Source organism: Geotrypetes seraphini, chromosome 7, assembly GCF_902459505.1.
Source record: "Geotrypetes seraphini chromosome 7, aGeoSer1.1, whole genome shotgun sequence".
Classification (NCBI taxonomy): domain Eukaryota; kingdom Metazoa; phylum Chordata; class Amphibia; order Gymnophiona; family Dermophiidae; genus Geotrypetes; species Geotrypetes seraphini.
The window spans coordinates 195,153,094-195,176,786 of record NC_047090.1 but is presented as its reverse complement, the minus strand read 5'-3'; the positions used below and the strand labels follow the sequence as shown (position 1 = coordinate 195,176,786).

At 45.6% G+C, this 23,693-nt stretch overlaps 1 protein-coding gene across 5 annotated transcripts in view; it reads right to left on the bottom strand.

Annotated features, from left to right (window-relative positions):
- Positions 1–923: 923 nt before the first annotated feature.
- Positions 924–23,693, bottom strand: part of AREL1 (apoptosis resistant E3 ubiquitin protein ligase 1) — a 293,395-nt gene continuing 270,625 nt past the window's right edge. For all 5 annotated transcript variants that reach the window (XM_033951578.1, XM_033951577.1, XM_033951580.1 and 2 more), the window contains 2 exons: positions 3,257–3,432; positions 924–3,166 (listed from right to left, as the gene is read on the bottom strand). In XM_033951578.1, coding sequence (XP_033807469.1) covers positions 3,064–3,166; positions 3,257–3,432 — 279 coding nt within the window. In that variant the 3' untranslated portion in view covers positions 924–3,063. The remainder of the gene's footprint in view (positions 3,167–3,256; positions 3,433–23,693) is intronic.

The window sequence follows — 23,693 nt, the reverse complement described above, 5'->3', positions numbered from 1 at the left end:
ATTTTAATTGTATTATTAATGGCTATAAGCTGTATTCTCCAATGTCATGTACCCTCCTGGAAATGTCCAGTTCTCTTCTTATGTAATCCGCTTTAAACCGCAAGGTACAAGCGGAATAAAAATCACTAATGTAATGTAATGTAAAATATAAATAAAATAGGAAGGAGGAGGTTTTTCAGGATCAATGAATGACTTGGCTAGGCTGTTATTCCGTCACCACGCCGGTTTCTCAGATCCTTTTCCTCCCTGTTCATACCCTATGCTTTGGGAGTTTTCAGATCGGTCTCACTTACCATCCTTCAGTGTATTAATGGACTGCCCAGCCCCTAATCTGTTGAATTTGTACATTGTGCCGGATCAGGGACCCTATACTGCATGCCATAGCATGGTGGGGGCTGAGGAGCTGGCCTGGGTCTGTGGCTTTGGGCTAAAATCTTGCCTAGAGGCTATTTTGCAGTCTGGCACAAAATGCCTGTGTTCCAAATCTGGGACCTTTGCTTCAACAAGAGCCCTGCCATGAATGTGGAGTGTACCTTTTCTCTGGCTTTTCGCAAGTACTTATGCCCTGGAGTGGCTGTTCTTCTAAATAAGCTACTGTGTGTGATCCAGTATGCCAATGTTCATATACTTATGACAGATCTTAGGTGGGATCCCTGTAGTGTTTTTAAATCTTTGCTGGGCCCTGGTCACAGGTTCGAAGGAAGCATGTGGCCTGAATTACTGAAGGAGGCAGATGCACCATCCTTTTGGGCTGCAGGAACTTGCTGTAGTGATCTGCATTTTCTTGCATGGGATGAAGCAGCAGGCTCTAGGTCCTGCAATGGCCAGTCTGAACTTAGAAACAAATTAAAAACAAGAAAAAGATTTGCTCTCACTGCAGTATCAGTCCATCTAAACCCACCCCTTTTTTTTTTTTTTTTTTCCCACTAACCAGAACACCATTTCCCAGAGTAATCTGACAAACACCTCCTCCTTTTCTCTCTAATCCACCCCAGCTTTGTTGCTGCTTGGTTTTACATATTCCTTTCCCTACGAGCTGTACAAGCATGTTTGTTCTTATTTGAGTTTTTGGATGTTGTGCTGATGGACCATTGGTCTGAGGGAGTTTAGCTGCTCTTTATAAGCAGAGTTTCCAGTACTGACCCTTTAAATACCCATCTGTTATTTTACTCCAATTAGACACAAGCTCATTTCTATCAGAAGCAGTTTATTAAATAGACTTTTAATTTAAATTATTCACAAAGTCCTGGAGAAAACAAGATGCTGGCTGAGTTCGTAAGGTGTTAGCATAAAAACTGGACCTTTTTGATCACACATCCCATTGAAAAAGGCACCTCTGTGAGCTGGACGTTGTGCTACTATAACTCAATTGTCATATGTGTTAAAGAAGTACTGGATAGATGAAAGTGATGAGCTTATGTTGGCCAACTAGACCTTTAAGATCAGAGGGAGCAGATGAGTTTCTACATGTATGTTATGCAAATACAAGAGCATCCATAACTTCAGTGGCAGGTGTATCATTATGGAATAATCGGACTAGACCATTGCAGTTGCTTCTTCACAAATTCAAGAAGGTATTAAAAGGAGGCCTTTTTTTAAATAAACACATTCTGCTATTGTTGTTGGATCCAGTTGTGATTTTTTTGCAAGCAGCAGTAACATCAGCCTTCTCTAACCGCAGGCCCCATCTTACAGAGCCTGCTGTACAAATAGAAGCCAGTATTGTACTGTATCTAAAAGGTAGCTCAGACCCAGACTAATTTTCCTGTGCTGCTCAACTGGAAAAGGCAGATAGTACAGAAGAACCTTGGCTGCCACTGAACTTGGATGTCTCTCATGTATATTCTACAGCGGTCAGCCTGAAACCCCCAGGCCTGCTCCCCGATAGCCAAATGCCAAGATACTCACATGAAAGGGATCATTTTCACACTGTCCACAGTGTGAGAAATCCCAGGGGACCTTTCCATGAAGTGAGTAGAAATGGTTTGAGAACAAAGAACAGTTGCAGATGCTTTTCTCATTGAAATGCATCCATTTGAAACTGCAGCCTCTGTACACATATCCTTGTAATGCATTAAGAGATGGCTGTTTACAGATAAAGTAATAATCACTTGAAGATCATTTTTTCAGAGAAAGGCAGTTTATCTATTTCCAGCAGAAGGTTCTCCTGGTGCAGTTTTCAAAGTGTATTTGCATCTGAAAGTTGGTGAATAATCTCTACAGTAGTGGCTTTCCAGGATCACCCAAATTTCTAATCCCAGTTTATATTTGAGTCAACCTTTTTTCCTCCTTGGAGGGTCACTTCAGTTTATATTCAAGTATATATGGTAAACAGCTCCTGTCAATGTCTTGACAAATTTAAAGCAAACTTTAAAATCTTATTTAAGGATGCTTACGACCTTTCACATCCTTCCTTCTCCCGATTCCATCAAAGGAAGAGCATAGCTACCCCTTCCTAATGTACAATCCATTTCTGTTGTTCTGTCCTATTTCAATTGTAGTTCAGCCCTCCTCCCACTTCTTCCAGTATGTCGTTTTATGTCCCTTAAAATTCTTAAACTTTATATATTGTAACTTTGTACACCGCTTAGACAGCTATTATAAGCGGTATATAAAATTTTAATCAATTAATAAACTTGGACAAGGAGATGATCTTAAGATAGAGCTCGGCATTTGACCAGACTTTCCATGCAAGCGTGAACTGGGTTGAAGGATAGAACTGCAGAGAAATTTCTATCATGGTAATTTACACAGGGAGGATAGCATGTCCTTCTATTGGCCGTGAGGTATGCCTGTATTTTCCACATGGGTTGGGGAAAGGGGTATATTATGCCTGTGTGAAGCAGCTGAGCTTGATGAAGGCACTCAATTCGTATCATATCTTTACTAACAGAAAACAGCACCTGATACGTTACACTGGTTACTGCACCTCCGCTAAGTATAGGAGCTCTGCCTGTTTCTGTTTCACACAAAAGTGGTGTATCTTACACGCCCTAGTCCAGCCCTACAGCCCCAAGGCAGAGAAAAAGTGTCCCTGGGTAAGGAAGAAAGGATCGAGTCATATCAGAGCATCCCAAATCCTTCACAGCCTTCACTGATGGCTAGCTTCAACATCTTATGGACCTCTTCATATGAGTCATAGGAGGGCAGACACAACTGGTTAAAGCTGCAACATAAGAAAACAGTCATATCAAAACAGCTGAGAGAGATTCACGCCCATTCCATGCCACATACATTCTCTGCACAGGATGCATACCATGTGTGTGCTGTAGGCAAACTATTATGAGTGGGGGATGCAATGATCTGGAAAGATGGGCACAGCACTGCAAACCCCCCAGGAGGCAGCTGTGATGATCCTGTTGTGAACTGCAAAAGTCGTGCCAATTCCTCTTGTGTAAAACTGGAGACCACGGTCCAGAACCACCTCATGACCTACCAGGAAAGGAACAGCAGAAACCAATTACCTTTTTTACCTTTACTTATAGCGAAGGGAATATGATATAGAGAATGACATGGGAACTCAATTTCCCCATCCTGTCCCTGCCCCATTCCTGTAATCTCTGCCTTAAATGCATAAACTTCAAAAAAACTTATGATTTTAAAGTGTTTAAGGTTTGTGCAGGTCAGGATGGAGCTGACAGGGAAAGAACTTGCCGGGACAGAAAAATGAGTTCCCGCAGGGATGGTGAAAAATTTGTCCCCATGTCATTCTCTAATATGATAGAGGGTCATAAAACTAGGGAACTGTTATAAGAACATAAGCAATACCTCTGCTGGGTCAGACCTGAGGTCCATCTTGCCCAACAGGTCCAGGACCTGAGCAGTAATCCTCTATTTATACCCTTCTATTCCCTTTTCCAGCAGGAAAATGTCCAATCCTCTCTTAAATCTGAAGCAGGATTAGGGAACACTTAAATCTGCTGTTAGTTTAATTCAAACCAAAGAAAGTATTTTTTCCAATTAATAATTAAGCTGTGTTTCCAGATGATACTAGAATAGTAATCCATAAAGAACCATTAGCTAGGAAGACCTGAGAAAGCCAATTTAAATGGTCAGAACTGTTCAATACAGAAAAACCAACAGAAACTGCAGGCAATGTACAAGATGCAGGCAGGATTTATTGTAACAAATTAAAATGCAGTAATATAAAAACCTTTTTACCAACCATTTTTTGAGGCGCTTCACTTCTGGCACTGACCCTTAGCGAATTGAACACACAGGCATTTGTTGTTACCCTTATTCTTTGGGTTATATCTTATACCTTATTTACCATGGACCCCTGACGAAGGTGTACTGTCCTAAACACGGACCGTGTCGGGTCCCTTGGTTGGTAAAAAGGTTTTTATATTAGAAACATAGAAGATGACGGCAGAAAAGGGCTACAGCCCATCAAGTCTGCCCACTCTGCTTACCCACCCCCTGTCTATGCCCTAATGACCCAATTTCCTTATCTTGACCCTCATAGGGATCCCACATGGGTATCCCATTTATTCTTAAAGTCCGGCACGCAGTCTGCCTCGATCACCTGCACTGGAAGCTTGTTCCAATGATCAACCACTCTCTCTGTGAAGAAATACTTTCTGGTGTCACCATGAAATTTTCCGCCCCTGAGTTTGAGCGGGTGCCCTCTTGTGGCCGAGGGTCCCTTGAGAAAGAAAATATCATCTTCCACTTTGACACGTCCCGTGAGGTACTTAAATGTTTCGATCATGTCTCCCCTCTCCCTACGTTCCTTGAGAGTGTAGAGCTGCAATTTGTTCAGTCTCTCTTCGCGAGATCATCCTGGTGGCCGTCCGCTGAACCGATTCAATTCTGCGCACATCTTTACTGTAATGTGGCCTCCAGAATTGCACACAGTACTCCAGATGAGGTCTCACCATGGCCCTGTACAACGGCATTATGACTTCAGGCTTTCGGCTGACGAAACTTCTATTGATACAACCCAATATCTGCCTTGCCTTAGATGAAGCCTTGATTGGCAGTTTTCATGTCTGCACTGATGATTACTCCTAAATCTCGTTCTGCTGAAGTCCTAGTTAAAGTTTCTCCGTTCAAGAAGTATGTCCTGCATGGATTTCCGCTTCCGAGGTGCATGACCTTACATTTCTTAGCATTGAAGCCTAGCTGCCAGGTTGAGGACCAACTTTCCAATGTAAGCAGGTCCTGCGCCATATAATTCTGTAAACTGCATTCACTTACTATATTACATAGTTTGGCGTTATCGGCGAATAGTGTTATTTTACCTTGAAGCCCTTGAGTCAGATCCCCTATGAATATGTTGAAAAGGAGTGGAGCCAGGACTGAGCCCTGCGGCACTCCACTGGTCACCTCCGATGTTTTAGAGAGGGTACCTTTAACCACCACCCTCTGAAGTCTGCCACTCAGCCAATCATTGACCCATGCAGTTAGTGTCTCTCCTAACCCCATCGAGTCCATCTTGCTTAGCAGCCTGCGGTGTGGGACACTGTCATAAGCTTTACTGAAGTCCAGGTACATGACGTCCAAAGACTCTCCCAAGTCCAACTTTCTTGTTACCCAGTCAAAGAAGCTGATGAGATTGGATTGGCAGGACCTACCTTTGGTGAATTCATGCTGACTGGGATCCCGAAGATTCCCTTCATTCAAGATGGTGTCCAATTTGCTTTTAATTAGTGTTTCCATGAGTTTGCACACTATTGATGTGAGACTCACCGGTCTATAATTCGCAGCCTCTGCCCTGCAATCCTTTTTATGCAGAGGAACGACATTAGCTAATTTCCAGTCCAGGGGAACTTTCCCCTTACTTAGGGAGAGATCGAATAGCTCAGCCAACGGTTTCGCCAGGACATCGCTCAATTCTCTGAGCACTCTTGGGTGCAAATTGTCTGGTCCCATGGCTTTGTTCACCTTGAGTCTTGCCAGTTCACTGTAAACTTCACCTGGTGTGAACTCAAAATTCAGAAATGGGTCTTATGTGCTTTGTGTTGCCTTCAAATGCGGACCGTGTCCCGGTGCCTCACAGGTGAAGACTGAGCAGAAGTATTCATTCAGTAGTTCGGCTTTATCGGAATCTGCTTCCACGTAACTTCCGTCCGGTCTTCTAAGGCGTACTATCCCGCCTGTGTTCCTTTTTCTGTCACTAATATACCTGAAGAAGGATTTGTCCTCCTTTTTAATGTTTTTTGCCAGAATTTCTTCCACTCGAAGTTTTGCCTCCCTAACTGCCATTTTGACCGCAGTAGACCTGGTCCTATATTCTACCTTTGCCTCTCTTTTCTCCGTGCGCTTTTTTCTTCTCCTTAATGAGGTGCGAGATCTCTGTGGTGAACCATTGGGGTTTATTGTTTCTTTGTCGTTTATTTACTGATTTTATGAAGCGGCTAGTTGCTTCATGTATGGTTGATTTCAGTGTTAACCACTTATCTTCCACATCATCGATCTCCGCTTGGTCCTGCAGTGTCCGATGGACGAAATCTCCCATGCTTGCGAAGTCTGTGCCCCGGAAATTGAGTACCTTTGTTTTCGTGTTTGATCTAAGGAAGCCTTTCCTAAGATTGAACTATGGTGTGGTTGCTGGAGGCTAGCGTATCTCCTACTGAGACCTCTGAGACGCTTTTCCCGTTGGTGAGTACCAGGTCGAGGATCGCCTGGGCCCTAGTGGGCTCCGTTACCATTTGTTTGAGACGTGCTCCCTTTATGGAGGTTAAGAGCCTCCTGCTACCGCTGGTTGTCGCTGAAAATGAGTTCCAGTCTGCATCAGGCATATTGAAGTCCCCTAGCAGTACAGCTTCTCCTCGTAGAGTGATATTCTCTATGTCTTCAATTAATTCTGCGTCCATGTCTTCCACTTGTCTTGGGGGTCTGTATACCACACCTAGATACAGGCATTTTTCTCTGCCTCTTGCCAGGTTTACCCAGAGGGACTCCCCGGTGTACTTGACATCTGTGATCCTGGTGGTTTTGATGTCCTCTTTAATGTATAGAGCTACCCCCCCTCCTAACCTGCCCTCTCTGTCCTGACGAAGTAGATTGTAGCCCGGTATAGCCATATCCCACCCATGTGAGTCCGTGAACCAAGTTTCAGATATTGCCACCAGATATTACTGCATTTTAATTTGGTACAATAAATCCTGCCTGCATCTTGTACATTGCCTGCAGTTTCTGTTGGTTTTTCCGTTTTGGTGATTTTTTACTGCAGCTTCAGTTGGACTTTTCTGTTGTTGCAGAACTGTTCAATAGCCACTATGATCAAGTTTCAAGTTTATTAAAATTTTTGATTAATCGCTTAATCGTACTTCAAAGCGATGAACATACATAAAAAAACAATTAAAATTATAATATTAAAAAGTAATACATTATTTAAACGTAAACATTAAAATAAACTAGACTATATACACACTTAACAAACAAGAACAAAAAGGAGAAGGGGATTTGAACTACAAATTATTATAGAAAAGGAGGTCAGGTAAAAACACAAGGTTGGGAATTTAAGGTGAATGGTCAAATACAACATTATTAATAGATTTAAGATTAAGAATTATTGCTCGAAAGCATCTTTGAAAAGGAATGTTTTTAAATTAGTCTTAAATTTATCAATATTATGTTCTTCTCTTAAATAAATTGGAAGAGAATTCCAGATTTGTGGGGCAGTAACAGAAAAGATAAATTGTCTTCTAGTGTTGATGATCTTGAGAGTAGGAATTGTCAGTAAATGTTGTTCGTTTGACCGCAATATTCTGTTTGAGGAGTAAGAAATCAGTGATTTAAAAATAAATGCGGGTGTTTTAAAAAGCATTGATTTAAAAGTGAGTAGGCATAGTTTATAAGTTATTCTATGAGATACCGGAAGCCAATGAGCGTTCTTGAGAAGTGGTGTTACGTGATCAAATTTTTTTGTCTTTGTTATAAGTTTAATGGAAGTATTTTGTATGATTTGTAGCCGTCTAATTTCACTTTGTGCAATTCCTTTAAAAAGGGCGTTGCAGTAATCGATTTTAGAGATTACTAAGGAGTGGATAAGGATATAAGGATATTAAGTGATTTAGAACAAAGATATTGTGAAAGGGAACGGATCTGACGAAGTCCAGCTTGCCTGCAAGCAGCCACAGAGGGAGAGAGGCAAGAGAGAGACTTGGAAGGCAGGGGTTAGGAGAGGAGGAGAGCCAGGAGGGCACAGGGAGAGTGCAGAGCGAGGGGTAGCGGCGAGAGGTAGCTCCGCCCACCCCTCCGACGTCGGACCTCGGAGCTCCGCCTTAAAAGGGGCGGAGCCAACGCCGAACAGTCCAGCTTGCCTGCAAGCAGCCACAGAGGGAGAGAGGCAAGAGAGAGACTTGGAAGGCAGGGGTTAGGAGAGGAGGAGAGCCAGGAGGGCACAGGGAGAGTGCAGAGCGAGGGGTAGCGGCGAGAGGTAGCTCCGCCCACCCCTCCGACGTCGGACCTCGGAGCTCCGCCTTAAAAGGGGCGGAGCCAACGCCAAACAGTCCAGCTTGCCTGCAAGCAGCCACAGAGGGAGAGAGGCAAGAGAGAGACTTGGAAGGCAGGGGTTAGGAGAGGAGGAGAGCCAGGAGGGCACAGGGAGAGTGCAGAGCGAGGGGTAGCGGCGAGAGGTAGCTCCGCCCACCCCTCCGACGTCAGATCTCAGAGCTCCGCCTTAAAAGGGGCGGAGCCAACGGCGAGCGGCCGTTCGGCGCGCGGCGAAGGCGAGCGGCAAAGGCGCTCGCCTTAGCGAGAGCGCCTTTGCGAAGAGCCTTGAGAAGGGCCAGGGCAGTACACCAAGGTCAGCACACAACCAGAGGCAGAGAGTGAGTGTGGGTGAGAGGTCACAGCAGCAGCAGGGAGAGAGGACACAGAAGCAGCAGGCGGAGAGTGAGAGTGGGAGAGGGGACACAGCAGCATCAGGCAGAGGGAGAGAGGACACAGCAGCAGCAGGTGGAGAGTGAGAGTGGGAGAGGGGACACAGCAGCACCAGGCAGAGGGAGAGAAGACACAGCAGCAGCAGCAGCAGGCGGAGAGTGAGAGTGGGAGAGGGGACACAGCAGCACCAGGCAGAGGGAGAGAGGACACAGCAGCAGCAGGCGGAGGGAGAGCGAGGGAGTGAGGACACCAACAGATCAGAGGAGACCAGAGTGGTGAAAGCCAGAGGAGAGAGCAGAACAGGCAGACGAGAGAGCGGAGAGCAAATAGACTGACCAAAGGAGCAGAGCAGAGAGCTGAGGGAGACCGGAGAGCGGAGCGGATAAGATGGAAATGGAGGCAGCCGGAATACACCAGAGCTTTCCAGTATACTGCATGGGGTGCCATATGTACGACTACCTTCCCTCGGGAAGATGGGAGTACATATGCGGTCGGTGCCGGGAGCTGGAAGGCCTGAAGTATGAGGTCGCGAGATTGCAGGCCAGGGTTCAGGACCTGGAGGGGCTGCACGCTTCAGAGGAGCCATGCCAGGCGTCTGAGGATCCAGACAGAAACAGCTCCATTGAAGATCAGGTGAGGGACCTTGAGAGATTCATCGAGGAGAGCTACAGGAGGGTCGAGGAGCAGAACCAGCAGCAACTCAGACAGGTGTCATTAGACGAGAGCCAGGACCCACCGGAGGATGGACCTAGTGGAGAGGCCAGTGGAGAGGCCAGGAGGGCAGAGGAGGCCAAGGACCCCGAGGGAGGAGCGCCCAGATTCACCATGGACACGGACATGAGGCAGAGGAGGCTCTTAAGGAAGGGAAAGACTGCAATTGTTGTGGGAGACTCGATCCTGAGGGAGGTGGACAGTCACATAGCCGGAGGTCGAGAGGACCGGCTGGTGACATGTCTCCCTGGAGCCAGGACAAAAGACATTGCCGACAGAATCGAGAGGATCTTGGACGGAGCCGAAACGGAGGAGACAGCAGTAATTGTCCACGTCGGAACAAATGATGTGAGCCGGAGGAATTTCAGCATGCCTGCGCTAACAGACCAGTTCAGGGTCCTGGGAAGGAAGCTGAAACGGAGGTCACAGAGGATAGCATTTTCGGAGATCCTGCCGGTCCCGAGGGCAGATGCAAGGAGGCAGGCCGAGCTCCAGGAGGTGAATGCGTGGCTGAGGAGGTGGTGCAAGGAGGAGGGCTTCCACTTTGTGAGGAACTGGTCGTCCTTCTGGGGAAAGAGCAAGCTCTACAGGCGGGATGGCCTGCACCTGAGCACGGTGGGAACAAGAATACTAGCAGCCAACGTAAAGAAAGAGATCGAGAGGGCTTTAAACTACAGAGAGGGGGAAAGCTGACAGCTGACCTGATGACGCTTCGGACAGCAGTATCAAGAAAAGATGCTGAATGGGCTGACTGCAGGGAGGAGGACGGGGGTCCGATGGAACTCGCGATCAGACAGCGAGGGAAACACCAGGTAACAGCAACTTGCTGGGAGAAGTCTAAGGGGAAGGGGAAAACAGGGGATTCAGGAGGACAAGATGGCACCAGGGTGCAAACAGAAGGCAATAAGGTGGAGCCACAGGGCAAGGGGGAACAAATAGCACAGGGGACGATAGCACAGGAGGGGGCTGGTACTCCCCGGGGAAAAGCGGGGAGGTGGGGTGGAGGGGACATGGGGAGGAAGAGAGTTGCGAGGGTAAAGGCGGAGGGCACAGCAGAGGCACCGGGAGCGGGAAAACGGCCCGAGACCCAAGGGAAGGCGGCCCAGGTAAAGGCAGAGGTGGAGGACAAACACCGGGACCTACAGTGCTTATACGCAAATGCAAGAAGCCTCATGGCTAAGATGGGTGAACTGGAAGTCATGGCCAAGGGGGAGGACCTGGATATAATAGGAATTACAGAAACCTGGTGGACAGAGGAAAATCAATGGGATGTGGCGCTGCCAGGGTACAAGCTCTACAGGAGGGACAGGACCCACAAGAAGGGGGGAGGCATAGCGCTGTATATAAAGGACTATATCTACTCGATTGGGATCGATACGGCAACAAAGGCAGAGGAGCTAGAATCGCTATGGGTCAAATTGCCGGGAAAGAAGAGTGCAGACATAAAGTTGGGGCTGTATTATCGCCCGCCTGGTGCGTCAGAAACAATAGGACAAGACTTGGAAGCAGAACTGAGACAGGAATGCAGGACTGGAAGTGTAACAGTGATGGGGGACTTCAACTACCCGGGGATAGACTGGAGTACGGGACACTCCAACTCCACGAGGGAAGCAGGATTCGTAGAAGCTGTGAGGGACTGCTTCATGGAGCAACTAGTCAAGAAACCGACGCGAGGGGATGCCAATCTTGACCTCATCCTTAACGGATTAGGGGGGCCTGCAAGAGGGGTAGAAGTGGGAGGAACACTAGGCAACAGTGATCACAACGTGATCAGATTCACATTAGAAAGGGGGTCACCCATAGTGGGGAGGACCGCAACGACTTCGCTCAACTTCAGGAAAGGGAACTATGTTGCTATGAGGAAAATGGTGGGGAGGAAGCTCAGGAACGGATTTAGGATGGAGACTGTAGGGAGCGCCTGGACCCTTCTCAGGGACACACTGCAGGAAGCGCAAAAACTGTACATCCCCAGTTTCAGGAAAGGCCGCAAGAACAAGCGGTCAAAAGACCCGGTTTGGATGACACCTGAAGTAAAGAGGGTAATCAGTGACAAGAAAGTGTCCTTCCGGAAATGGAAAAGGGATCCAACGGAGGAAAATCACCAGGAGCACAGGAAATGCCAAAAGGAATGCCACTGAGAGATTAGAAAAGCAAAAGGGAAATACGAGGAGGGGCTGGCCAGGGAGGCGAAAAACTTCAAGGCATTCTTCAGTTACGTAAAGGGGAAGCAACCAGTGAGAGAGGAGGTGGGGCCATTGGACGATGGGGATAGGAAGGGAGTGATTAAGGAGAATAAAGAGGTAGCTGAGAGGTTGAACACGTTCTTCTCGTCGGTCTTCACGAGCAAGGACACGTCCAATATACCGGACTCAGAGGAGCTCATGAGTGGGGAGCAGGCCAAAAGATTGGGGCATATAGAGGTAAGTCGGGAGGATGTCCTCAAGCAGATTGACAGACTGAAAAGCGGCAAATCACCGGGACCGGACGGGATCCACCCAAGGATTCTAAAGGAACTAAGTCAGGAAATAGCGGGCGCAATCCAGCATGTTTGCAACCTATCCTTGAAAACTGGAGAGGTACCAGAGGACTGGAAACTGGCGAATGTCACACCTATCTTTAAGAAGGGATCGAGAGGTGACCCCGGGAACTACAGGCCGGTGAGCCTGACTTCAGTTATAGGGAAGATGGTGGAAGCAATGATCAAGGACAGCATTTGCGAGCACATCGAGAAAAATGGCCTACTGCGGACAAGCCAGCACGGATTCTGTAAGGGAAGGTCGTGCCTGACAAACCTTCTGTACTTCTTTGAGGGAATAAGCAGTCAGGTGGACAAAGGGGAACCCATAGACATCATTTACCTCGATTTTCAAAAGGCCTTTGACAAGGTGCCACATGAAAGGCTGCTTAGGAAGCTGTGGAACCACGGGGTGGGCGGGGATGTACACAGATGGATCAAGCACTGGCTGTCAGGTAGACTACAGAGGGTCGGAGTAAAGGGCCAATATTCTGACTGGCGGGGAGTCACGAGCGGTGTGCAGCAGGGATCGGTGCTGGGGCTGCTACTCTTCAACATATTTATCAATGACCTGGAAATGGAGGCAAAGTGTGAGGTTATAAAATTTGCAGACGATACCAAGCTCTGCGCCAGAGTTAGGACCAGGGAGGAGTGTGAGGAACTGCAAAGGGACCTCGATAAGCTGGAGGACTGGGCAAACAAATGGCAAATGCGCTTTAACGTAGATAAATGCAAGGTCATGCACATAGGGAAAAAGAACCCGTTGTTCGAGTATAAAATGGGGGGGAGATTGCTGGAAGACACCGGACTTGAGAGAGACTTGGGTGTGCTAGTGGATTCATCCATGAAACCATCCGCACAGTGTGCAGCAGCCTCGAAGAAAGCCAACAGGATGCTGGGCATCATCAAGAGGGGCATATCAACCAGGACGCGGGAAGTCATCATGCCGCTGTATCGAGCGATGGTGCGCCCACATCTGGAATACTGCGTTCAATATTGGTCGCCGCACCTCAAGAAGGACATGGCAGTTCTTCAGAGAGTCCAAAGGAGGGCAACGAAACTGGTAAGAGGGCTGGAAAACTTCCCATATGCTGAGAGGCTGGATAAACTGGGGCTCTTCTCTCTGGAAAAAAGGAGGCTCAGGGGGGATATGATAGAGACCTTCAAAATACTTAGGGGCATAGAGAGGGTGGACAGGGACAGGTTCTTCAGACTAAAAGGGACGACAGGTACAAGGGGGCACTCAGAGAAACTGAAGGGAGATAGGTTCAAATCAAATGCAAGGAAGTTTTTCTTCACCCAAAGGGTCGTGGACAAATGGAATGCGCTCCCGGAGGAAGTGATCCGGCAGAGTACAGTACAGGGATTCAAACAGGGATTGGACAGATTCCTGAGGGAAAAGGGGATCGTGGGGTACTGAGGGAGGTGCTGGGGTGTTGCATAAGTATAGACAGCTCACCAGGTCGTGCAGGTGCAAGGCCGGAGGGTTAAGACATTGATGGGAAGATAGGACTTCGATGAGAAACCTAGGGGGCAAGGGGGCCCCTTCTGGTGATTAAGGCAGGTCATGACCTGTTGGGCCGCCGCGGGGGCGGACTGCTGGGCGGGATGGACCTCTGGTCTGACCCGGCAGAGGCACTACTTATGTTCTTATGTTCTATAGAAAGATGATTTGACGATACTACCAATATGTTCGTGAAAAGTTAATTTATTGTCGAATATAACTCCTAGGATTTTAATGGTATTAATCAATTGCAAGGGAATATTTTTTATAGTAATAGGGGCAATAAGTTTAGGCGTTTCTTTCCATGGGAAAAGCATCATTTTTGTTTTTTCAATATTAAGGGCCAACCTATTTATATCTAACCATTGATAAATTTGTTCAAGTTTATTGTTAATTGCTATGTTATCCGAAGAGTTGTTGGGATCTAAAGGGTGTAAGAGCTGAATATCATCAGCGTATGCAAATACATGAAAACCTATAGATTGGCAGACGATCATTAAGGGGGCAAGAAAGATATTGAAAAGTAGGGGAGAAAGAATAGATCCTTGGGGAATACCATGAGAAGTTAGTGAACTTTTAGAATTTGAATTATTAAATGCAACAGTAGATGTACGATCAGAAAAGTAAGATACAAACCAAGATAAAACTTGGTCGGTGATACCAATTGAATGTAGTCTGTCTAATAGAAGTTGGTGATCTATGGTGTCAAAGGCTGCAGAAAGGTCGATAGAAATAAGTAAAACCGATTGATGATGGTCTAAAAAGTAATGTATTGAAGAAGACATACCAATCAATGAATGTTCAGTACTATGATGCTGTCTGAACCCTGTTTGGTTCGGATGAAGAACATTAGTTTTTTCAATGAATTCAGAGATTTGATTAAAAACAACCTTTTCTGTCAATTTTGCCATGAAAGGAAGATTTGCTATTGGTCTATAGTTAGAAACTTCTTCCGAACTAATCTTACGATCTTTAATAATGGGTCGAATAACAGATGTTTTCCAGAGTTTTGGCATAGTACTTTGAATTAAACTTTCATTTATTAATTTTAAAACGAAGGGACCAAAGATTTCAAAGTATTTTTTTTAGGATAAATGGAGGAATTAGGTCTGCTTTTGAACCCTTAATATTGATGGACTTTAATATGGATTCTAATTCTTTAAGACTAGGTAAGTTAAAATGGGAGCATGTTGAATATGATAAATTTGTGATAGGATGATCATGTTCAATTACGGGTTGCTGTTTTGTAAAAGATTTTCTAATGTTCTTAATTTTTTCAATAAAATGATCTGCAAGATCCTGAGCTGTCGGTAATGAATTGTGAGCTTGTATTTGCTGCTTTTTTGTAGTTGTTAATGAATTTAGTAATGCGTAAAGTACTGATGGATTTTTGGCTTTTAGTATTTTTCCTGAATAGAATTTTGCTTTTGTTTGATTAATTTTTAATTTATACGATTTTGAGTGTTCTTTAAATAGTTGAGTGTTTTCATGTGTTTTATTTTTCCTCCATTTGCGTTCTATAGATCTAAGCTGTTTTTTCATAAGAGCGAGGTCAGCTGTATACCATGGGTTTTGAATTCTTTGTGCTGAGATTATTAGGCGTTACATTAGATTGTTCATTATCTCTTAACGATCATACTGATCTTCTGATTAAAAAATGCTTTTCTGTATTATGGAAACTTCGTACTATTAAAAATATTTTGATTTAATGTCTTTCCAGTTATTCATTCAGTCATCAATTTTGTCTGTTTTAGACTACTGTAATATTGTTTATCTGGGATTTCATTAAAAAAAATTCTTAATAGACTCAGAATAATACAGAATATAACAGTCCGGTTGATTTTTGATCTAAAAAATATGACCTTATAATTTAAAGCTTCATTGGTTACCATTCGAGGCTAGAGTTTTGTTTAAATTTGGCTGTATCTGTTTTAAAGTTTTATTCGGACTGACCCCAGCCTACCTCTCTTCCCACTTCGAATCTTATAACTGAAACAAGAATACACGAAAAACCTAAGGGTTTATGTTTCCATCTGTAAAAGCATGTTGTTACATGAGATTCTTAGGAAAAACTTTTGTATTTCAGGCTAGTGCAATGAACTCATGTTGGAATACTCTTATTCCCAAGCTCAGTCTTATCATTTATTTAGAAAAATTCTTAAAACTTATCTTTTTGATAAATATGTGACTCAACTGTCATTCTTGTATTTTCTGAGAAATATTTGATATGCTTATGTATGCAATTCACTGTTTGTACAGCTTTCTCTTGTTGTAAACCACCTTGAACTAATGGTTTGGCAGTATAGAAGAATAAATTATTTTTAAAAACAGCAAGGTGAGGGTCACGTGATGAAGCAGTGCTGAGCGGTGGCTTTTTGCTCAAGCTCCGACCCTCACCCGCCTATTTTTGCTAATTTTTCTTTTCATCTCCACCTGCCACGCTTCCTTCTGGCATCAGAGTGCGGAGCTTCTTTCCCTGTACTTTGGGGGCGACTCCGGTTCCCGTGTTTGGGCTTGGGCTCCAGTTATGCCCATAAAATCGGCACGACAGGCCAAGACTCCTAAGCCCTCCAGCGCTGGCAAGATGGCGTCTGAGCCTCCCACATCTCCGATGGTGGTCCTACAGGAGGCCGCTGTTAAAGAAATAACGCGGACCATCTCGACTGTGATTGATGACCGCCTCTCTAAGCTGCAGGCAACAGTGGAAGATATCCGAGATTGCACGGAGCGACACGAGCAGTGTCTGCAAACGGTGGAGTCTCATATTGCCGACCACGAGGACCACGCAACCATCATGGAGGCACAGGTCCGTTCGCTGGAGACACAATGTACCAATGATTGTTTATAAGTGATATATTTATTGTTACTGTGAATGAATATATTTTACACTTAATGTAATTTTGAAAATGAATAAAGAATAAAAAAAAAAAAAAAAGAAACTGAAAACTCAAAAAAAAAAAAAAAAAAAGTGTAGCAGTTAGAGTGGGATATGGGCCTGAGTCCCCATCTCTATGGTTGAGTACATCACCCACTGGGCTATTCTAGGAACCTGCTTGCTGCTTTGCTAGGACTGGCCATAGCATCTGAAGCTATCAGGAAAGTATGTAATGTTTCATATCTTTGAGGAGGGTGAGAGAGGGTCAGTGACCATTGAGAGAGTGCGCGGGGCAACCTTTTGGCACTTAAAACAGTTCTAACCCAAACATCCAAACTGACGACCTCAAAGCCTATTTACAGAGCTTGCCACCTCTGGCTCCTTGACTTCTCGGGGGGGGGGGGGGTCAACCCAGAGGTCGGATGTAATTATCGTCCATCGGTTGTAAAAATGATGGAGAAGACCTCCTATAGGGGGAAAAGGAGACAGAACGGTGGAGGTTATGCTCTGTTGTAAACAGTCAAAAGGGCGGAGAAGCCTTAGGTGCAGCAGAAGGTTGTGGTTTCTGTTGCTTCTGAGGTTGCTGTTTTTTCAGAGGAGGGCGAGTATAAGGAGCCGGCTTTGGAGCAAAACGCCTTTGATAGATAAGAGCAGGGCGTGCAGGCTTGGCAGGAGCTGGCTTTGGCTTAGGTCTAGGTCTGACTATAGAAAAAAATGATTTTTCATGGTCAGATAATTTCTTGGTGGCTGCCTCGATGGATTCATCAAAGAGGTCGTTGCCCTCACAAGGAATGTTAGCCAAGTGGTCTTGAAGGTTAGAGTCCATGGCAAGACATGGTACGAAGCCAGGCAAGACGATACATAGCTACAGAGCAAGCAGCTGCTCGGGCAGATAATTCGAAGGCATCATAAGATGATTGAAGGAGATGCAGACGTAATTGAGTGAAATAAAAATTATAATTGAGGACTTAAGAGGACATCATAGCATTCTGGTAGATGCAACGTCCAAATTTGTCCATAGTTTTCCCTTCTCTTCCAGGAGGGACGGTGGCGTAAACCTTGGAAGGATGGGACCTTTTCAAGGAGGACTCGACCAGCAGGGATTGATGAGATAACTGAGAATTGTCAAACCCTTTGCGATGCACAGTCTTATATCTAGAGTCCAATTTCCCTGGAACAGCCGGTATGGAAAAAGGTGTTTCCATGCAACGACCAAAAGTCTGATTCAAAAGCTTATGAAGTGGAAGCTTAAGAGACTCTGTCGGAGGTTGAGGAATATGCATGACTTCGAGATACTCCTTAGAATATTTGGAGCCAGTATCCAATTGAATATCCAAGTCCATAGCCATCTGTCGTAGGAAAGACGAGAAAGATAGCTGATCTGCCAATGCTTTGCCTCGAGAAGGAGTCGAGGACGTCGAGGCAGCCTGTGTCGAAGAAGCAGCTTCGGCAGGGAAAAAGGCATCAAGGGAACCTGGTGACTTGGACGAGGCAATAGAGACCAGAACATCCTCGAGGTCTGGCATCGGAGACCTTGAACGAGGAATCGGTGGTCTGGTCGAGGTTGGAGTAGATCGAGGCTTCGAGGAAGATGGTCTGTCATGAGAAGAAGAACTATGCCTTGAAGGATGCCCCGATGAAGGCCTCGAATGTCGGTGAGAACTGTGTCTGGAACCAGATCTCAAGGATCGAGGAGATTTCGCCTTGGAGACGTGGGCAGCTGATGCCGATGTATGAATAGGACTAGAGGCTGTAGATCGAAGCTTCAGACGCTTGGTGGAGAAACCTTGATGCACTCCCAAAGACTCTGCTCCTTGTATAGAATGTGAGGATTCTCGTCGAGGCACTCACAAGAATCTGCTCCTTACTTTACGTGCTTGAATGCCAGACCAGACACTCACAGAGACTCTGCTCCCTGCAAAGAGTGTGTAAGTTCAGACTGGGGCAAAGGAAGCGGCTCGACCTCGCAGGAGTCTGCTGAATGCCCAGGCTGGATAAGAGGAAGCAGTTTGGGTCCCATCTTAGTAAGAAACTGAACAAACTGCTTCTCTAACATGGTCTGGAAAGAAGCTGGCAAGGATGGATCCGCGTCTGAAACCGGACCACCTGCTTTGCCTGGAGGTTCCTTCGAGGTAGTGTGAGTGTGCTTCGACTTGGGAGTCTTAGACACTTTAAATCACCACCGGCGGAACCGACTGCTGAGCTATCTGACCTGAGGAAACATGGGAAGATACAGCAGATGACGTCGAAGCAAGAGCCGCTGCAAACAACGAAGGTCTGATGAGGCTCGAGGTGGAAGCAGTAGACGCAGAAGGAGCCTCTGTGGAAGTCGAGGCCGAAGACGCCTTCGAAGTCGAGGTTTCAGTAGGAGACTCCATCTTAAAGAGCTTGTCCACCAAAATGCAACGACGCTTGAAAGCACGAGGCTGAAGTGTTTGGCAAGGCTGGCACGACATAGGATGATGTTTTGGCCCAAGGCACTTGAGGCAGTGTCCGTGAGGGTCCGTAAGAGAGATCGCGCGCTGACACTTGCTACACCTCTTGAAGCCCGTAGCAGGCCGGGACATAGATGGAAAATAGCAGCCGCAAAATCGAAGCCCTCGGGCTGCGGCTGAGCAGCCTGTCCCGGAAAACGAATGAAAGAAGAAAAAAATTAAAAAAAAAAAAAAATTTAAATAAAAGAAATAAAATAAAACAGCGATCCATGAGGAAAAAAACACAAACCGCGGTTGAGAGAAGGCACAAAGTGAATGAAGTTAAACGCAGAGAGTCAAAGACGGACTTCTCGGCTCCACAGAAAACTGAGAACTGAGGAGACGCGCCCTGCGCTGGGCGGGAAGGCACTCACACATGCGTGGTGTGGGCGAATCGAAACTTCGAGTTTCTTCAAGCAAATCTGCTTGCGAAGTGTCCGCATCCGGGCTCCATCGATGATGTCACCCATATGTGAGAATACCTGCCTGCTTGTCCTGGGATAAAGATGTGCTGAAAGTTGAGTCGGTTCAGCGAATTGCCACCAGGATGGTCTTGGGACTCAAGGATCTTCCTTATGAGGAACGACTGGGTAAGTTGCAGCTATACTCACTCGAGGAACGCAGAGAGAGGGGAGACATGATTGAGACGTTCAGATATGTCACGGGCCGTATCGAGGTGGAAGAAGACATCTTTGTTCTTATAGGACCCAAGAGGCAACAAGAGGGCATCCATTGAAAATCAGGGGTGGGAAATTTCATGGCGATACCAGGAAGTACTTCTTCACTGAAAGGGTGGTTGATTGCTGGAATCATCTTCAACTACAGGTAATTGAGGCCAGCAGCGTGCCAGATTTTAAGAAAAAATGGGATAGGTATGTAGGATCTCTTCATGGAGGAGGTTAGGGGGTGTGTCATTAGAGTGGGTAGACTAGATGGGCCGTGGCCCTTTTCTGCCGTCATTTTCTGTTTCTATGTTTCTATATAGAGATTTTGCACCTCGGTGACTGTCCTTAAAAAGGGACCAAGCTTGCTCTAGTGTTTTTACATTGCTTATCCTCTTCTTAATCTTCTTCCCTACCATGAGTCTCATCCCTTCGTAATTTCCTTTTCGGAAGTTCAGTGCCATGGCCATCGTTCTGGACCGATGTTTTTGCCCCTGCGTCCAGGTCGAAGCGGATCATGTTGTGATCGCTGTTTCCCAGCGTCCCTTCTACACCTTGTGCCGGTCCTCGCAGTCCATGTAGAATTAAGTCCAGAAGTGCATTTTCTCTTGTATTTTCCTTGACAAGTTGTTCCAGGAAGCAATCGCCTACAGCATTCAGGAACTTGGTCTCCCTAGCGCAGCCAGAGGTGCCTAGGTTCCAGTCTACCCCTGGACAGTTGAAGTCACCCATGATAACTGCGTTGCCTCACTTGCAATTGCGTTTAATCTCATCCGTCATTTCTCCGTCAATTTCTTCGGACTGCCCTGGGGGTCGGTACTAGATGTCGATCTTAGTTTCCAGTCCATTTGTTCCCGGAAGTTTGACCCATAGAGACTCTAACTTATCCGTCAGTTGAGGCGTGTTCTCTCCAGTAGATTCAATTAACATAAGAACATTAGCAGTGCCTTTGCTGGGTCAGACCAGGGATCCATCATGCCCAGCAGTCCGCTCACACGGCGGCCCATCAGATCCAGGACCTGTATAGCAATCCTCTATCTATATCCTTCTACTCCCTTTTCCTTCAGGAAAATATCTAATCCCTTCTTGAACCCCAATACCATACTCTGTCCTATCACACCCTCTGGAAGCGCATTCCAGGTGTCCACCACCCTTTGTGTGAAGAAGAACTTCCTAGCATTGGTTCTGAATCTGTCCCCTCTCAATTTTTCCAAATGCCCACTCGTTCTTGTAGTTTTTGAAAGTTTGAAGAATCTGTTCCTCTCCACTTTCTCTTTGCTCTTCATGATCTTATAAGTCTCTATCATGTCCCCTCTAAGTCTCCGCTTTTCTAGGGAAAAGAGCCCCAGTTTCTCTAATCTTTCAACGTATGAAAGGTTTTCCATATCTTTTATCAATCGTGTCGCTCTTTTCTGAACCCTCTCGAGTATCGCCATATCTTTCTTAAGGTACGGTGACCAATATTTAATGCAGTACTCCAGATGCGGGCGCACCATCGCCCGATACAACGGCAGGATAACTTCTTTCGTTCTGGTTGTAATACCTTTCTTGATAGTACCCAGCATTCTATTCGCCTTCTTAGAGGCAGCTGCGCACTGTGCAGACGGCTTCATTGTGTTGTCCACTATTTCCCCCATGTCCTTTTCTTGGTACTTTTACCCATTACCAGTCCTCCCATTGTACAGCTGTACTTCGGGTTGTTGCTTCCTATATGCAAGACTTTACATTTCTCTACATTAAACTTCATCTGCCATCTCGTCACCCACTCTTCTAGTTTGTTCAGGTCCCTTTGTAAATCTTTGCAGTCCTCTTTAGTCCTAACTCCACTAAATAGTTTGGTGTCATCTGCAAATTTTATTACTTCGCATTTTGTCCCTGTTTCTAGATCATTTATAAATACATTGAACAGCAGCGGACCGAGTACTGACCCCTGCGGAACACCACTTGTGACCTTCCTCCAATCTGAGTAGTGGCCCTTTACTCCTACCATTTGCTTTCTACCCGCCAACCAATTTTTGATCCATCTATGTACGTCTCCTTCCACCCCATGGTTCTTCAGTTTCCGCAGTAGGCGTTCAAGGAGTACCTTGACAAAGGCTTTTTGGAAATCTAAGTATACGATGGCTAATGGGTCCCCTTTGTCCATCCGTTTGTTAATTCCTTCCAAGAAGTGCAATAAGTTCGTTAGGCACGATCTTCCCTTGCAGAAGCCATGTTGGCTTGTTTGCATCAGTTTATTCCTTTCTAGATGCTCATCTATGTTGTCTTTTATCAGCGCTTCCGCCATCTTCCCCGGGACCAAAGTCAAACTTACTAGTCTGTATGTAGAAAGATTTACGGTCCACTAATCAGTTACATAAACAAATACGTGCCTGTTAGTTTCTAGGGACGACCATAATATCTCATCCAGGTTCAGCTTTCTTGCCTATTTACACGACCAGACCAAGGCTAATGAGAAATACTTTTATTATGAAAATAGAAAAATATAATTCACACGCCAGCAGCAATATCTAAATATTGTTCACAAAATATCCGATTACAGATATGAAACTCAGTACATAATTATCACAACACACTTGCTAGATAACTAAGTAAAACTAATTCTTACACACACTAAACAATTCCTTATAATAATAATTCCTGATTAGCAACAATCTATTACAGTTATCACCCAGAGTAGCTTTACAAGCCTTTTCCTATATCACAATCGGATGCACTTATCTAACCCCAGCTGAAAGATAACAGAATTCCGTATCCTCACCATCCAATTAGGCCTTGGCATAAAATCAGGTGAAATGGAAGACGTTTCTCCTCAGCTTAGCAGATATAGAAATCCTTCTGTTACAGGAACAAGTGTTCGTCTGATACTGGTGCAGCTATAATTTATTGGCAGCAAAGGTTTCCTTGATGTGATGGAATTCAGATCTGTTTAAAGTCCGATTCACCCTCTCAGACAGAGAGTCACACGAGGTAACTGTTCAGGTCTTAATTATTATAAAAGAGGTGCGTGGAGAATACCTGTGATGAGATGCGAGTTCACCCACATCCGAACACAGACTAATTATAATTAGCACCTTTTCACTTGGATCTCGTCAGATGACTTCCTCGGACCAATCCAAAAACCAGAACTTAGATGAATAGCCTTTCTGTGTAAAGTCTCATACAGGCTAGGAGACACAGGCGCCTTTCGATAGATAAGCACAGTTTAGTAGTATAACTCCCCCAAAATTCACACAGTCTGAGCATGTACCGGGCAATGGTGCGTCCGCATCTTGAGTACTGCGTCCAGTATTGGTCGCCGTACCTTAAGAAGGATATGGCGTTACTCGAGAGAGTTCAGAGGAGAGCGACACGACTGATTAAGGGGATGGAAAACCTTTCATACGCTGAGAGATTGGAGAACCTGGGTCTCTTTTCCCTGGAGAAGAGGAGACTTAGAGGGGATATGATAGAGACTTACAAGATCATGAAAGGCATAGAGAGAGTAGAGAGGGACAGATTCTTCAAACTTTCAGAAAATAAAAAAACAAGAGGGCATTCGGAAAAGTTGAAAGGGGACAGATTCAAAACGAATGCTAGGAAGTTCTTCTTTACCCAACGTGTGGTCGACACCTGGAATGCGCTTCCAGAGGACGTTATAGGGCAGAGAACAGTTTTGGGGTTTAAGAAAGGATTGGACAATTTCCTGCTGGAAAAGGGGATAGAAGGGTATAGATAGAGGTTTACTACACAGGTCCTGGACCTGTTGGGCCGCCGCGTGAGCGGACTGCTGGGCGCGATGGACCTCAGGTCTGACCCAGCAGAGGCATTGCTTATGTTCTTATGAAGGCATAGATGGATGTCCTAGACTAGAATACCATTCTGGTACATACCCAGAATGCATCAGGCAGAAACAGCAAAGATGTTTTCTTCTTTCTCTTCTTGCTAGGTTCAGGCTGGAAAGATTTCTTGCAGACAATGGTTGAGGCTTGATGATGTCAGAGAGGCTTAACCTTCAGGTGCAAATAAGGAAACACCCCTACATGTAGTTCTCCTGCTCACCTCTCGATCATTTTTTAAAGATGGGCGTAACATTAGCTATCTTCCAATCCTCCGGGATCATGCCTGTTTTCAGGGATAG